We start from the raw sequence: 17,408 nt of genomic DNA, 5'->3' as shown, positions 1-17,408 counted from the left end.
TTAATGTGCTTTTTGTGTGTGTGTGTGTGTCAGTAATCCTTGGCTCCATCGTGCTTTAAAAACACTAAACTACTACTTACAGTGAAGTATGTTGTTGAAGTATAATGAAATATAATGAACGTTGCTGTGTGTTATGAGTTCTGGGAAGTGTTGCCGCATTAAGCTCTCTCATACACGGCTACCGTGTCAGCGTCTTGAAGCTAACCAGAATAATTCGGTGTTTAAGCTTACTTTACTAAACATTTAAGTGTGATTTATTTAACTTTTAAGCTTGCCTTACTGCATTTATGTATGAATATATAATTATCTGTTCAAGCTGTTTATAAAGTAATGCCGGAAGCTTTTGATTTGTTTTTAAAGAGGTAAACAAGACACTTAAACTCTACCTATATTTAGGCTACTTATAATACTTAATAGTTCGTGTCAGTAACGTTGCTGACTAATACAATACTGTAAAAGTAATGAATATTCTCTTGTGAACTTTTGTACTGTACGTCCACTCGTTACAACAGTACTTCTGGTGTGTGTGTGTGTGTGTGTGTGTGTGTGTGTGTGTGTGTGTGTGTGTGTGTGTGTGTGTGTGGTCCTAAAAGCAGTATAGAGAAAAATTTAACCCCCAAAATGACCCCATAATAATAATTCTAAATCATGTCACAAAATCAAATTCACTTTCTAAGCAATAGTAACACAGGACTAAGTAACAGTGCCACAAGACTAGTAACGGTAACACAAGACTAAGTAACAGTAACACAAGATTAAGTATCAGTAACAAAAGACTTAGTAACAGGGACAGCCAGGACGGGGAGACGAACAGACTGGTGGTATTATCAACAAGATGCCTCACATACTAAATTCTGGAGAGTTATGGCGACAGTGTTAAATCTGCAGCAGGCCATAGTGAGGGTGGAGAGAGAGAGGGGGAGGTTAGAGAGGGAGAGGGGGGCGAGGAGGAGGAGGGGATTCTCTCTTTCTCTCTGTCTCTCTCTTTCCTCCTTCGCTCCGTCCCCAACCCTCTCCGACCAGGCAGACATCTCCCCTCCTCTCGTTTCCTCCTCTTCCTCCCTCTCTGCTTCCTTCCTGCCCTCCCCCGCCCCTCCCTCGTGACGTGGCCAGCATAACAAGCCTCTCTCAGGCGGCACGCACACACGCACGCACATGCACACTCAATCCCGCAACGCGCACACTCCATCTTTCCTCCTTCTTCTCCCCCACCTCACCCCAGGTGCATAAACCCACAGACGCACACACACACACACACACACACACACACACACACACACAAACCACACACCGAAGGGGGCCTTGTCTGTGTTTGTTTCCACATGTGTATGTTGTCTTGCTTCCAGGATATCGAGAATTACAAGACTGGGTCCATCCTTACCAGTAACTGCTTCATTACACAGTACTCGGGTTGTAGCCGCTACATCTATATCAATACGTGTTTTATTTAGAGTATAGTTATATGAACTGTCTTTATGTATTTGTTGATTTCGTTTTATTTATTAATCCATGTATTTTTTACCACTATAATGCAGGGTAGCCGGGAAAACATTCACACACACATTCATTTTTCATTCACTCGTATTTATCCAGTCTTGCTGCGGTTTTGTGCTCTTTTATGGTGCTTCCCTTCCACAACAAGGTTTCAAATATTATCTGTACTGTACACAGGTACACACACTTAGTTATTTCATTATCTATGACGAGTTGAGAAGCAGTAAGCAGCAACCCTTTGATTCCAGTGTGACAAAGTGAGCAAAGAGTCGTCCAGGGCAGGGTCGTGTGTGACTAGGGTGTCGTCCAGGGCAGGTGTGTGGCTAGGGTGTCGTCCAGGCAGGTTCGTGTGTGGCTAGGGTGTCGTCCAGGGCAGAGTCGTGTGTGACTAGGGTGTTTCCACTCCTTCGAAAAGGAAGGCTAGGAGGCTTCAGGGTAGAAGTGATGGTGTTAGAGAGGGTAGGAGGGCTGGGGTTGAGGGGAGGGTAGGAGGGATGGGGTCGAGGGAGGATAGGAGGAGCGGGGTCGAGGGAGGATAGGAGGACTGGGGTCGAGGGGAGAGTACGAGGAGTGGGGTCGAGGGAGGGTGGAGTGAGGGACGGGCGGGAGGATGAGTGGTGTCCCAGGCTTAAAGAGAGTAGACCACTGCACGGGATGCTTACTGCCACCCTCCTCTCTTGCAGCTGTGACTGACTGTGGTTGTGACTGACTGTGACTGTGGTTGTGACTGGCTGTGACTGTGGTTGTGACTGACTGTGACTGTGGTTGTGACTGGCTGTGGTTGCAGCTGTGACTGACTGTGGTTGTGACTGGCTGTGACTGTGACTGTGACTGGCTGTGGTTGCAGCTGTGACTGACTGTGGTTGTGACAGACTGTGACTGAATTCTCTGAGGCTGTTATTGGTGACTTCCCCATTGTCACTGCTTGTATTCGGTGTTCCTCACTGTTCCCTGTGACTCCTGCTGCTCTGTTGGCTTCAGGCGAGCAACCGGAATGTACTTTCTGAGTTTACTGGAGCGAGTCTATTGTTGATTTCCTCCCGTCGCGTCCTTTGGTGGCCACAGTCGCTCTCTAGTTGACCTATGCAGTATACATACACATGGGTATACACATTTACATATGCATGAATATACACATAAAAGTACACATGGGTATACACATACAGTATACATACACATGGATACACGCGTTTACTACATACTGTATGTGTATACACATGGGTATACACATATACTGTACGTACACATGGGTATATACATATACATACACATGGATAAACACTTATGCATACATATGGGCATACATATACACACGTATACACATACACTCACTTATACACATTTACACACACACATACATGCAGGAAAGTCAGACTCATGAGAGCTGGTGACTGCTGGTTTACCTGTGGTAGCACGGCTTTAATAGCGGTCCCTGACACACACACACACACGCTTCTCTTCGTACCTCAGTATCTATCTCTTATTTGTGTTTAAATACATGTGTAACTGTGTAAGTACTTGTATACACACATACACATACACCAGTAACAAACCTCTTTGACATGTTATGATATACTGTTTGGTCTTCATGATAACAAAAGGAAAAGTTAACTTCTCGGAACAATCATTCGTGGTGTGTGGTGGTGAGAGTTGACAGCAGCTGGTAGGAGGAAGTGATCAGCTTGGTCTAGGCAACACTACGTAAGGTACAGATGATTTTTGTCATTCATACATACAGCTGTTTCCATGGTGGGTGGGTGCATCATGAAGCTGTTTCCATGGTGGGTGGGTGCATCATGAAGTTGTTTCCATGGTGGTGGGTGCATCATGAAGCTGTTTCCATGGTGGTGGGTGCATCATGAAGCTGTTTCCATGGTGGTGCATCATGAAGCTGTTTCATGGTGGGTGGGCATCATGAAGCTGCCTATGGTGGGTGGGTGCATCGCGAAGCTGTTTCCATGGTGGTGGTGCACATGAAGCTGTTTCATGGTGGGTGGGTGCATCATGAAGCTGTTTCCATGGTGGGTGGGTGCATTGTGAAGCTGTTTCCATGGTGGGTGGGTGCATGCGAAGCTGTTTCCATGGTGGGTGGGTGCATCGGCGAAGCTGTTTCATGGTGGGTGGGTATCATGAAGCTGTTTCCATGGTGGTGGGTGCATCATGAAAGCTGTTTCCATGGTGGGTGTGCATCATGAAGCTGTTTCATGGTGGGTGGGTGCATCATGAAGCTGTTTCCATGGTGGGGGTGCACGCCAAAGTTGTTTCCATGGTGGTGGGTGGGTGCATCATGAAGCTGTTTCCATGTGTGGTGCATCATGAAGCTGTTTCATGGTGGGTGTGCATATGCTGTTTCCATGGTGGGTGGGTGCATGCAGCTGTTTCCATGGTGGTGTGCATCAGAAGCTGTTCATGGTGGGTGGGTGCATCATGAAGCTGTTTCCATGGTGGGTGGGTGTATCGCGAAGCGTTTCATGGTGGGTGGGTGTATCGCGAAGTTGTTTATGGTGGGTGGGTGTATTGCGAAGCTGTTTATGGTGGTGGGTCTGGCTGTTTCTTGAAGCTGTTTCATGGTGGGTGGGCATCAGCAGTTGTTTCATGGTGGGTGGGTGGCTGCGTGGGTGGGTGTATCGACAATCTGTTTCCTGTACTCACCTCGTGTTAGCGATGTGACCAGTGTTGTTGCTAAACTTGGCAGGAAATACTGTGTTGATGCTGTTCTTTAGATTGTGTGATGGCCCTGTCTGGCTGTCTGTCTGTCTGTCTGTCAATCTTTCTGGATGATGTCTGATGGTGATAGTCCTTGACCCACCCAAAGGTGTAGTGTGTGGGGGGAGAGCGAGAGAGAAATATCTTTTATTGTTGTTAGAGATGATTTAGGGGGCATGGTGTATTACCTGTGTTAATTAACTATTAGAGAGACTCAGGTGTTTATGAGCCCTGGAGAGATATCATGTTATCTGCCCCAGACTGACGGATTATAACAAGCTCTCGTGAGATATCTCGGGGCAGTTGGGGTGGTAACTATTATAACGAAGAGTGAGAGAGAGTTAATGATAGCCATATTTCTTAAGATGTCCGTATTAAGAAAATATACTCGTATTTGTGTGTTGGCGTAGGTGTGTGTGTGTGTGTGTGTGTGTGTGTGTGTACTGGGGGTGGAGGGAGGAGGAGGGGGGTTCATGTGTACTTTGCGGGGTAAGGCACCTTGACCTCGTCCCCGTGCTCCAGACTACAACAGGTAGCCAGCCACCCTCACGGCAGCACGACCTTCAGCGCCGCTCACGTCATCGCCGCGGTGATTACGTCACCCATCAGCTGATCCGGTACAACTGACTCCTTGCCAACAACCACAAGATTCCTGTTCCCGTATGATCGTCTTAACATACACCGTGTGATATACTCTATGTCTTGTTGATATATAATATTATAGGTTATTTTACATGTTTTTAATTTTATAACGTATGGAAGGTCATGAATGAGTATCTGTATTTTAGATTAGTATTATTATTAAATTAGTAATAGTAACATAATTGTCTATATTCCTACGGTTTACATCGATGGCATCGAAGTTACTTGACCTAAATAACAGTCTTATGAAAAATATCGTGCGAGTATATGAATATTTCCAAAGAGAGAGAGAGAGAGAGAGAGAGAGAGAGAGAGAGAGAGAGAGAGAGTGTGTGTGTGTGTGTGTGTGTGTGTGTGTGTGTGTGGCATAACATCAGATGACAGAAAAAAAATTACGTAAGATATTAACCCCATATTAAGAGACGTAACAGTGAGAGATATTATTGTAACACCTAATCACCATCACACCTAATCACCAACACACCTAATCACCAACACACCTAATCACCATCACACACCACATATATTACATGACACACACACACACATGTATGAAAACCCCTGATATCTTTTGTTTTCAGAGGAAGTGTGTGTGTGTGTGTGTGTGTGTGTGTGTGTGTGTGTGTGTGTTTACGTTGTAGTTGTTTGAAATTATTTTGGGTGATTTTCCTAGTAATGTTATTTTTATGACTATCGTCGCATTTAGGTGTTATTGAAGCAGCTTTTGTTGTTGCTCTCATTAGCTTCCCGTGTGTGTGTGTGCTGTTTTGTGTTCTTGTTATCATTGTCTTTGCTTTATTTGTCTTCTTCTCATTATTTATCGTTGTCGTTGGTGTCTTTACTGCTCTTGTTGTGGTTAGTACATATATTATTTCACTGTAATATTTACCTTAGAGTAATTGTTGATAGCAGTGATATTATTATTATTATTATTATTATTATTATTATTATTATTATTATTATTATTATTATTATTAATTTCCTTTTATTCTCTGCCATCATTCTAGGGTCTTAGATTTTTTTTTCTTAATGTTTAGATGAGATGCGTTTTAATATGTCGATGTTTGTAATATATTCTAACTAATATACAGTAAACACTCCATATATTTCGTTCTTTTTTTCGCGGTCTCCAAGTTGGCGATTTCGTTATATCGTATACTGAAGCTCTTTTCTGTGTACCGCGACAAACAAATAATTAATTAGTAGCGTTTATCCCCACTGTTCATGTTTACTGTCTCACGCTGAATGAAAATGCCGATGTCTCTCGCTGAATGAAAATGCCGATGTCTCTCGCTGAATGAAAATCTGATGTCTCGATGAATGAAAATCCGGATGTCTCTGCGCTGAATGAAAATGCCGATGTCTCGCTGAATGAAAATGCCGATGTCTCGCTGAATGAAAATGCCGATGTCTCGCTGAATGAAAAGCCGATGTCTCGCTGAATGAAAATGCCGATGTCTCTCGCTGAATGAAAATGCCGATGTCTCGCTGAATGAAAATGCCGATGTTCTCGCTGAATGAAAAGCCGATGTCTCGTTGAATGAAAAGCCGATGTCTCTCGCTGAATGAAAATGCCGATGTCTCGCTGAATGAAAAAGCCGATGTCCTCGTTGAATGAAAAAGCCGATGTCTCTCGCTGAATGAAAATGCCGATATCTCTCGCTGAATGAAAAACCCGATGTCTCACGCCGAATGAAAAAGCCGATATTAAAGATTGAAAATAACGGGAAACAGATGTTGGCGGTGACATGAGTCATAAACACAGACGCCATTACATCCTTTGGGAATAACATTACTTAATTACAGGTAGAATGACATGAACATCTTACCTGTAATATGAAGACGTGATCATTACCTGTGTTACTTATGACAGTGCGTGACCTGAAGCTAATATCATTTAACCTTACCTAACTTAGCCTCAACTAACCAAACAAAACTAACCTAACTTAACCGTACCCAAATTAACATCACCGTAACCAAACTAATTACCCTAACTTGACCTAGCTAGCCTTACTTAACCTACATAATCCAACATCGCATAATTGAACTTAACCTAACCTAACCTAGTCTAACCTAACCTAACCTAGTCTAACCTAACGTAACCTAGTCTAACCTAACCTAACCTAGTCTAATCTAACCACATACCCAAATAACCAGACCAAACTTACACTTAATATAGACACTTTATGAGTTAAGTAAGAACTATGTGATGGTCGGGACCTACCCCTCCCTCCCTCTCCTAGCTTCCTAACCCACAACCCCAACCTCCCCCACCCCCACCCCCCCACTCCCTCCAAACCCCCAAACCGCCACCCTCACCCCTGCTCTCCCTCCCCCGCCCCCGGTCCTCCCCCGCCCTCGTCATCCTCACCCCTCCTCAGGAACGTCATATTCCCGATCAAATGTTATCATGTTATCAAATGCTGTGACGTCAAGGTGATCTCCGGCGGATGTTAACCTCCCCATGCCCCCACCACGCCCCTCCCTCCTCCCCGCCTCCCACGCCCCCTCCTTCCTCGCCCCTCACCCTCCCCACACATCCTCTCCAGGGCGCTTATCATACCGATACATTATCACACACACACACACACACACACACACACACACACACACACACGGGTCACTCAGCTACGTATCAGCTTGGTTGAGATAGGAAAAAAAATACTATTAAATAAGTAAGAGAATGAGAACAAAAAGATAAGAGAGAAGATAAGAGGCGGAGATAACGGGGACTAGATTTGGTCCACCACAGCTCAGCGTAGCTTTGTAGGCGGGGGGGTAGGGTTAGGTTAGGTTAGGTTAGGTTAGGATAGGATAGGTTAGGTTATCCACATTATCTGACTGATATCAATCCTGTTCATCAAGTTGTTAGTTGTTTGTTCAAGAGGCCATGTCAAGTGCTCACAGTTGACGCCACACTGTTTTTCCAACATGTAAAATTGCTTGTTCACATCTGGAGGAAACCTTACTATGTATATCGCTCCCGACCTCCGCTCATCATCCCACTTAGATAACGATAGAGAGGTCATGGGAGACACACCTCTCTTCTATACTGCTATGCCCTCCCCCTTACCTCACCTCTCCTCCCACAGTAGAGATAAGGCAGCGTGTGTACCTTGACACACTGAGCTGGTCTAGTGAGGATCGCACCAACTCTCTTATCCACATACCTTTATCTTGGTATCTAAGTCTTGACACAACGCCTCTCTCTCTCTCTCTCTCTCTCTCTCTCTCTCTCTCTCTCTTATACGCCATATATGGTTTGGTTGTGTAATTTGCCTGAAGATAGAGACAGACTGACCCGAAACTGTCGCCATCAAATAAACTAAAATGTTTTGTCAATGTTGGTTTCATTATATATATATATATATATATATATATATATATATATATATATATATATATATATATATATATATATATATATATATATATATATATATATATATATATGTGTGTGTGTTTGTGTGGGTGTGTGTTTTGTTGAGGTGCTGTCACATTAATTTATTAAGTATGTGCTGTATGCTTCACTGCTTAGTGTAACTGATAAAGTAATGCCTTGGTGACCTCTATATCCTATGATAAACAGCCGCGAGCGTGTATAATTATAGATGTCAAAGATAAGATATTGATCAGTAATTTGAGGAGCGTTTTTATTTCATGAGAACCTCAGTATTTTTATTAATAGCACAGTCACACTATCTTTTCTTGGTGTAAGTGTTGTGTTTATAGTGCACAGTAACCGTTGCATAAGTCTGCTGATAACAACGATAACGAGGGTACAGAAAAAACCCCGAGGCAGCCGTCATGTGTAGGACGGACGAGTGTGGCGCCTCACACTCTCATGCGGTTATCAGTGTTGTTGTTTTGAAGTTTATCTCTACTTCACTAGTTGAAGCCTGTATGATCACCTGTTGTTTCTCCCATCCTCTCCTTGTAGATTATTTCACCTGATGATTAACCACCCTAACGCTACTGGGGGGTGGAGGAGGGGGTAGGTTAAGGTCTAGTTAATCTTCAGGTGGACTAAGCTGAGGGGTAATCTTCAGGTGGACTAAGCTGAGGGGTAATCTTCAGGTGGACTAAGCTGAGGGGTAATCTTCAGGTGGACTAAGCTGAGGGGTAATCTTCCTGTGGACTAAGCTGAGGGGTAATCTTCAAATGGACTAAGCCGAGGGGTAATCTTCAGGTGGACTAAGCTGAGGGGTAATCTTCAGGTGGACTAAGCTGAGGGGTAATCTTCCTGTGGACTAAGCTGAGGGGTAATCTTCAAATGGACTAAGCCGAGGGGTAATCTTCAGGTGATCCCGAGTATTTAATAATAATTGCTAGAATATTTCCCTATTGTAGTTTCAGTTGTCATTACATGTATCAGAACCCAGCTGACGGACAATTTTATACAAATATTAAAACTGACGATTATTTAATTAAGAAAAAAAACACAGAACAAATTGTGGTCTTTAAAAAGTATGTCAAGTGTTAGCAAGACGTTTTCACCCGACACATCCCCTCCCCAGCTAACTCCCCAAAGAACAATTCCTCCCCAGACAAATCCCCACCGGACAAATCCTCCCTATACTACTCCCCACCGGACAAATCCTCCCTATACTACTCCCCACCGGACAAATCCTCCCTATACTACTCCCCACCGGACAAATCCTCCCTATACTACTCCCCACCGGACAAATCCTCCCTATACTACTCCCCACCGGACAATTAAATAGCCAAATACTACCCATGAAAGAAATACCATATCACATCTTGCTTTACTCGATCTCAATACAGAGGCGAACGAGGCAGGCCAGCGAGGTATATAGACATGACTTTATTAAGACCAGAGAAGAAGGTAGACGGGGTGAGGGAGATTAAAGGAAGGTTCCCGTGTTATTTCAGTGTTGTATTTCCTGACAAATTTACCTTAGTCATAATGGGTTATTTCAGGGTTCGAAGGTGTGTGTGTGTGTGTGTGTGTGTGTGTGTGTGTGTGTGTGTGTGTGTGTGTGTGTGTGTGAACAAAACATTTGGGGTGTGCTTATGAGCCGGAATATCAGTGCCATCAACTTACCTTTAAACACTTAATTATTTCACCCACCCCATTTTAATAAGGTAAATGTTTTAGTTGAAGGGTTCATAGATGTCATATCGCTGTTTTTTAAAACCCACAGATGTACACACAATAAAAGTCTTCCTTACACCAACACACACATAAGCAGGTGCTCCAAAACCCGCCTCGTGCTACCTTTTAATCTCTACATAAAGTTTGCGTCACTCGGGCACGTGTACCGGTAATTTTTGCTTTCGACTATCAGCAGCAGCAGTTATTGTATCAGCAATTTTTAAGAAATGTGTTTACCAGACGGGATATAACCGCAGTCTAGCAGCCGGAGTCAAACCAGAACAATAACAAGATGGGTGCCTTTAAAGACTCTTGCTTTGTATTGCGTTAAATATAAACGTGAGAAGAAACTTTTGTGGTCACTTTCCTGGCTGGCGATAAGGAAGAAAACTTGCTCCTGAACTACAGAAACAGATTAAATTAACAGGAATATTCCTAGCCTAGTTTTTTTTTATTTTGAGGATAAACTTCGTAGCAATGTATATAATTTAAAGGTTCATACGATTGTTTTGCATTTTTATTGTGGAAATAGAAAGATAAAAGCTAGTATAGGATGACAAGCTTAAGGGTGTACATGATTCATATTAGTTAGCTGTGTACAACATTTTATTTTTTTAGCTATTTTTATGATTATTACACCAACATATAATACACAATTTAATTTAACTTTTAATATAATGTCACACAATATCGACAATTGGCTGTATTAGTGCCCACGTGACACCGCTTCCTGCACATGTCCCGGATATTTTCTACTAGGGGTAAGACTAACGATCACTGGTCTTTCTGTTCATTTGGCAGCTCACTTAGCGAATTACCAGATATTTATTTATTTATTTCTTAATCACTTCACTGCTCGTCAGCTTACTAACCATTCGGGCTATTGGTCTGTTGTTTGTTATTAACTCTGTCCAGCGTTAGTACACTTTTACTTGAATGAGTTCTCACTTGACCCCGTTACAACACTCGGAGGAAACCTGTGATGTTTGGTAGTCACACTTGGTAACGCCATTCCCATATGTCGGGGCTAAGCAGGACTTGAATCCATGAGCTCAGCAATAGTGGTTACACACAACATGCATATCTCTCTTTTCTGGTGTTACCCCATAAAGTATATCATATTCTTTGATGTCTTCATTTTCATGCTCAAACTGTTATATATTTTATTTTTCCATCAAATATTTATTATTTTCTACAGGTGAAATATATTAAAGTTTCATCGTGGGTAAAATAGTATAAAAACTAAAAATACGTGTTTAATAATGTAAAAATGGTTGAGGTAATGTAAACTCTACGTTACAGGACCTATTTATTATTAATAAATTAAACTGAAGTGAAGGCTCCAGAGATTTGCTTTATGGTCACCTTTAGAATGAATTTATACGAATGGAATTATTGGGATATATTTTTATTTCTTTATATATTTCGTACAACAAAAAAGTAGAGAATTTGACATTATAACTCTTTTTGCGTTTCTGGTATTGGGGTCCATTTTCTTTGGATGAAAATTGTGTTAGAGATGGTCGGGTAAACTAAAGCCTTAGAACCGATGCTTAAATTAAGACGGAGTAAGTATCTTTATGCTTATATGAAATAGTTGGTTAGGTTACGTTACGTAACGTTTAAAATGAGAAAATGAAGAAACAAATAAACACTTAAAATATAAGCGTGAACTGAGGTACAGAGTGAAAGGTAACATGATTGTTATTTTTATTAATTCTAAGTTACTGTGCTCTGTACTGTGCATCATCAGAATTAAATACACACTACAGCCTCACAGGTGAGACACCTGAAATTTTTTTCACCGAGTTTCTTGCTTCTTCCTAACTTTCGTGGTAAATAATATTTCAATTACATTGTACAAAGATTTTAAATAAAGGTAAACCCAATTTTAACCAACATTTGTTGTGGGAATGCTTCACTGAATGTACTTAGTATTTGTGTAGTGCTCACTTCATACTCAAGTCAGTCCAAATATTCACTCTTCTCAAAGTATACTAAAGCCCTGACTGTGTGATCTGTTACATCTGTAATAAAACTTGATTTTTTCCTTCAATATAAAGTGTATGCATGTTTACATATATGTGTGTGTGTGTCAGATATTCTCAAAGATGTTTCTCCGCAGGAAGATGACAAGAGCGCATGTCCGCCAGCCAGGCAGCAGAACAGTAAGTGTCCACGACTACTGCTTCAATAGTCTTACTTTGTCTGAACAATAATATATATATATATATATATATATATATATATATATATATATATATATATATATATATATATATATATATATATATATATATATATATATGCTGATAACCACAAGAAAAAAACACGAAGTTCCTAGCTCGTGTGTAATTCACCTACAGTGATTTATTTGCATATATATATATATATATATATATATATATATATATATATATATATATATATATATATATATATATATATATATATATATATATATATATAAGACGTTGGTGTCAAATGAAACGTAATACGGTGCTGCACCTCGTTAAATTAGCCTCCTAGTGACTACTATCCAACTAGCCGAGATCAACAGCACGAGGCACTAACTTTTATATGATAATGTGCTCGTGAAAACCATCGTAGGGGCTGATGCCTTTTGGTTATACTATAGTAGAAATATTTACTTACATGGCTTATAAAATGTTATAAATGTTATAAAATAACAACATAAAAGTGATTAACAAAGGCTTTGAATTTGCCAGACATGGGATGAGTGTCTCTCTAACGTAACTCTTCCAGGTTAGCTCAATTCCAGGTCCACATCCTCGAAGCGGTATTGATGGGCCTCCTGTGGGTGTTGGCCGAGTAGCTTGAGGTCCCAGACTGTGGCACTCCAGGATTATTCTTCTCCTGGAACTTTGATTGCCATTGCCAAGTTCCATCTCTGATCCTTTCTTTATTGGAACTCGGAGAGCCTAATTGAGACTGTGTTTGCTGCGTAGTTGCCAGTCTGTCAGTTGGGGCTGACACTGTGAATGGTAATTTTTGTGGCATCATATACCCGGGAGCTGCAGTGCCCGATAGCCTGTTGGTTGGTGCGCCCTGATTACCATTGCTCGTAGGGCTCGGGTTGGTGATACTTGCCTTTTTTCCACTGGAGTAATGTTGAATTAAGGTTCCAAGGAGCATATTTCTTGGTGGACTCAATGTGCCGGTCTTTGCATCTGGTGTATTTGCCTCCCCATTAACCCCTTCAAGTTTTAGTCTACTGGTCTGCCCAAAACCGTTGTTGGTTTGCCTGACACTAGTATCAATTTGTCCAAAGCCGTTGTTGGACTGCCCGATCCCGTTGTTGTTTTGCCCGGCGACATTAACGAACACACCAAAACCGCTATTGGTGAAAATGGGAAGCTGGGTTGTGGTTGTTGGCTGCTGTGAACGGTTTCGAGACCTCCATATCCATCGATTCCCTTCACTGTAGGTCCCCAGTGTAGTCGTCAGCGGGGTAGACAGACGAGGAGTAGTAGTAGTTGTCATAGTCGTTGTAGAAGTCGTAGTTGAAGGAATCGTGGATGTCGATAATGTGGTGGTACTTGTGGTCGTGGTTGTCATGCTTGTAGTAGTTGGTTCATTGGTGGTCGTAACTGAGGTCGTAGGAGTTGTAGTGGTCAGTTCATTTGAGATGGTGGTGGAGCCATCTGGTGGTACAGTCGTAGTGGAATCTAGGGTAAGAAAAGGAGATTAAGTTAGGCACTGGAAAAGAACGCACATGGAAATAAACATTAAGTTACAGATCACTAAAGAAAAGTGTTGTGTTTTAACGTGCACTTTTTTTAAACATGTAATAACTTGATTGCCACTCTACTGAACAGAATATTTATTTTTTCTCAATAGATCAGTTTTTCAGATCTTTAGAAATTTATAAGAAAAGAGTGTTCCATCACCACCCAGTGTTCCATCACCACCCATTGTTCCATCACCACCCAGTGTTCCATCACCACCCATTGTTCCATCACCACCCATTGTTCCATCACCACCCAGTGTTCCATCACCACCCAGTGTTCCATCACCACCCAGTGTTCCATCTACCCAATGTTCAATCACCCACCCAATGTTCAATCCACCACCTGTGTTTCCATACACCCAGTGTTTCCATCACCACCATGTTCCATCACCACCCATTGTTCCATCACCACCCATTGTTCCATCACCACCCAATGTTCAATCACCACCTGTGTTCCATCACCACCCAGTGTTCCATCACCACCTATTGTTCCATCACCACCCATTGTTCCATCCACCACCCAGTGTTCCATCACCACCCATTGTTCATTCACCACCCATTGTTCCATCACCACCCAATGTTCAATCACCGCAATGTTCAATCACCACCCTGTGTTTTCCATCACCACCCAGTGTTCCATCACCACCCATTGTTCCATCACACCATGTTCATTCACCCAATTGTTTCCATCACCACCCAGTGTTCCATCACCACCCATTGTTCCATCATCACCCATTGTTCCATCACCACCCAGTGTTCCATCACCACCCATTGTTCAATCACCCACCAGTGTTCCATCACCACCATTGTTCCATCCTGCCACCCATTGTTTCCATCACCACTGATGTTCCATCACCACCATTGTTCCATCACCGCATTGTTCCACATCACCACCCAGTGTTCCATCACCCAGTGTTCCATCACCACCCAGTGTTCCATCACCACCCATTGTTCCATCACCACCCAGTGTTCCATCACCACCCGGTGTTCCATCACCACCCATTGTTCCATCACCACCCAGTGTTCATTCACCACCCATTGTTCCATCACCACCCAGTGTTCATTCACCACCCAGTGTTCATTCACCACCCAGTGTTCATTCACCACCCAGTGTTCCCGCCTGTTGCTGCTACCGAACAAATATTTTTCCCTCACCTTCCACGAACACAGTGACGAACTCCACGTCCGTCTCTCCTGTTACTTGATCAATAGCGTCTCCTGTAGCGTCTTGGTTCTCAAACTCCTCCTCGACGACACCACCTGCAGTCTCTCCGGCCTGACCCTCAGTACCCGAGTCGCCTTCTTCTGTGCCTCCGTCAATACCTTCACCTTCATCTCCTGTGGCTCCGTCGTTGTCATTTCCTTCTTCTGTGCCAGTGTCCTCATACGCATCGTACTCCTCGGCGTCGCCACCATCGCCTGCTTGCCCCTCAGTACCCGAGTCACCTTCTGTGCCTCCCTCAACACCTTCACCTTCGTTTCCTGCAGTCTCGTTATCGTCACTTCCTTCTGCTGGAGTCTCAATATAATCGCTTCCCTCTCCTGTAGTAGTCTCAACATAGTCACTTCCATCTCCTTCGGGCTCGTCATAGTCCTCCCTTCTCCTGTACCAGTGTCTTCATAAACGTCGTACTCTTCCCCGTCGACATTGTCACCCTCTTGTCCCTCAGCGTTAGTGTCTGCGAGTACAGGAAATAGTGTCATACATTCTGAACCTTATTTATTGTCACTTAGGTTTACTGGACCAGCCCAGAGGTAAAGCACCCGTCTAAGTTACAACTACAGGTTTCAAGTCTCGTGTTAAAAACTTATTGTTACGCCGAAAAATAATGAAACACACCTATTTTATCAAAGAATAATCGAAAAATATGTTGCCGCAAAAGAAGCATTTAACATTGACCAGGTGACCCGTGACATAATGCTTAAAAAAATCTTTATACTTTCAATCTTCATTCAGGCAAATAGTTTCAATGCAAAACCCTAAGTTTAAAACAGCCATAGGATAATATTAATAAATTTCGGTGCCTAATGCAATACTTTTTTCAAGATTAACTTTAACACAAAGTAGACCTCTGATAACCTTATGAATATTTTTGACAATATTTGTATTAAGTAAATATTATTGGTTTTAAAAATTAGAAATTCAAAATTGTAAGATAAATGTTGAATTTATAATAAAGGCTAACAGGAGTATATCATAAAGACTATACAAGATGCTGAGGAAGCAGACAAGCACTTGACTCAGGAATTCAAGTCCGGTTTAATGACAGTGGTTTAAGGGAAGGTTTTTTTTAGGTATACCCTCAAGAACCTGTAGACTTACCTTCATAATTATACTCATAGTAGTAGTAGTCTCCTTCATTCTGCCTGGCCACACCTCCTTGCCCGGCTACACTCCCCTGCCTGGCCACACCTTGCCTGGCTACACCCCCCTGCCTGGCCACACCTCCTTGCCTGGCTACACCCCCCTGCCTGGCCACACCTCCTTGCCTGGCTACACCCCCCTGCCTGGCCACACCTCCTTGCCTGGCTACACCCCCCTGCCTGGCCACCTTGCCCCTGGCTACCCCCTGCCTGGCCACACCTCCTTGCCTGGCTACACCCCCTGCCTGTACACACCTCCTTGCTTGCAGCTACACCCCCCCTGCCTGGCCACACCTCCTTGCAGCTTGCCCGCCATTTGCCATCGCCTCATTCCTCCCCCGTCCACACCCCTTCCACTGTAGTCGTTGCTGCCTCTTGCTTCATCTTCCCCAGCCTAGTCGTGGTGGTCGTGCCTTCACCTCCTAGTGTCACCGTCTGCTTCTGCTGAGTAGAGTCCCGATCCTTGGTCTTCAGTGGCAGTACTCTGTTAGTTCCTCCTTCCTTCTTCATCTTCATCGATCTTGTTCTCTTTAGATTCACCTGTCTGCTGCTGTTATCCTGTGGCATTAGAGGCTCGTGTCTATGCCTTATCTCTATCTTCCCTTCACCGTTTTTCGCCTTATAGACACCGTTTACACTTGTGCCTTTGGTGTATTTTCTTCGCGCCATCATCTTCTTTCTAATTCCGTCTTTTAATTCATGTCTTTGTACTTTCACTTTCCTCCCTCCTGCTGCACTCTCCTCATCTACAGTCGGCCGCGTTTCTGGGATAGCCGTGTTGTTGTCCACCCCGGGAGACGCAGGAAAGCCCGCCTCCCACAGTACTCGAGCTTGGTCCCTACCACCTTCCAGTCCTGCAATAAGATACATATTAATGAGTAAAACACTCCAGTATATATCTTGACAGTATTTTCTCTATGTTACATACTACTTGTTTGTCAATTATCTCTTGAATTTTGTTCAGTTCTGTCCTTTGATATCCAGGTCAGTTACGTCATGTCCGGTAGAGCTTTGTACGATAGTATGGCGTCCCTCGGCATAGCCTATTGTTGAATGTCGGTGTGAATTTACAATAGCTGCATAGCACAATAGTTTCTGCTCCCCTTTCCCTTTTCACGAATAACTTTATGCAAAAAGTAAAATGATTTCATTAGTTAGTGATATAGTTTTCTGTCCAAATGCAGTTTAAATCACACAAAGAATTTACAATGAACATTTTTCCTGCACATCCATTCTAGAACTTAGACCTTGGGGGAGGCGCTGGAATTAGAATTATGTTGTACATGTATCTCCTAAAATCTGTTATTTGAGACACTACTTCACTGTTAGTTAATG

The 17,408-nt window shown here is 42.9% G+C and overlaps 2 protein-coding genes across 2 annotated transcripts; both read right to left on the bottom strand.

The window, feature by feature from the left end:
* Positions 1–12,432: 12,432 nt before the first annotated feature.
* LOC121869264 (mucin-5AC-like) lies at positions 12,433–14,972 on the bottom strand. Its single transcript, XM_042370512.1, has 2 exons — positions 14,865–14,972; positions 12,433–13,647 (listed from the first exon to the last, which is right to left on the bottom strand). The coding sequence occupies exon 2, from the start codon at positions 13,535–13,537 to the stop codon at positions 12,731–12,733; it is 807 nt and encodes a 268-aa protein (XP_042226446.1). The 5' UTR covers positions 13,538–13,647; positions 14,865–14,972; the 3' UTR covers positions 12,433–12,730.
* Positions 14,839–16,943, bottom strand: LOC121869295 (spore wall protein 2-like). Its single transcript, XM_042370541.1, has 3 exons — positions 16,493–16,943; positions 15,320–15,388; positions 14,839–15,251 (listed from the first exon to the last, which is right to left on the bottom strand). The coding sequence occupies exons 1-3, from the start codon at positions 16,941–16,943 to the stop codon at positions 14,839–14,841; spliced, it is 933 nt and encodes a 310-aa protein (XP_042226475.1).
* Positions 16,944–17,408: the final 465 nt, after the last annotated feature.

Source organism: Homarus americanus, unplaced genomic scaffold (genome assembly GCF_018991925.1).
Source record: "Homarus americanus isolate GMGI-L3 unplaced genomic scaffold, GMGI_Hamer_2.0 scaffold36734, whole genome shotgun sequence".
Taxonomy (NCBI): domain Eukaryota; kingdom Metazoa; phylum Arthropoda; class Malacostraca; order Decapoda; family Nephropidae; genus Homarus; species Homarus americanus.
The sequence above is the reverse complement of the archived record's forward strand: the minus strand, read 5'-3'. Positions and strand labels throughout refer to the sequence as shown.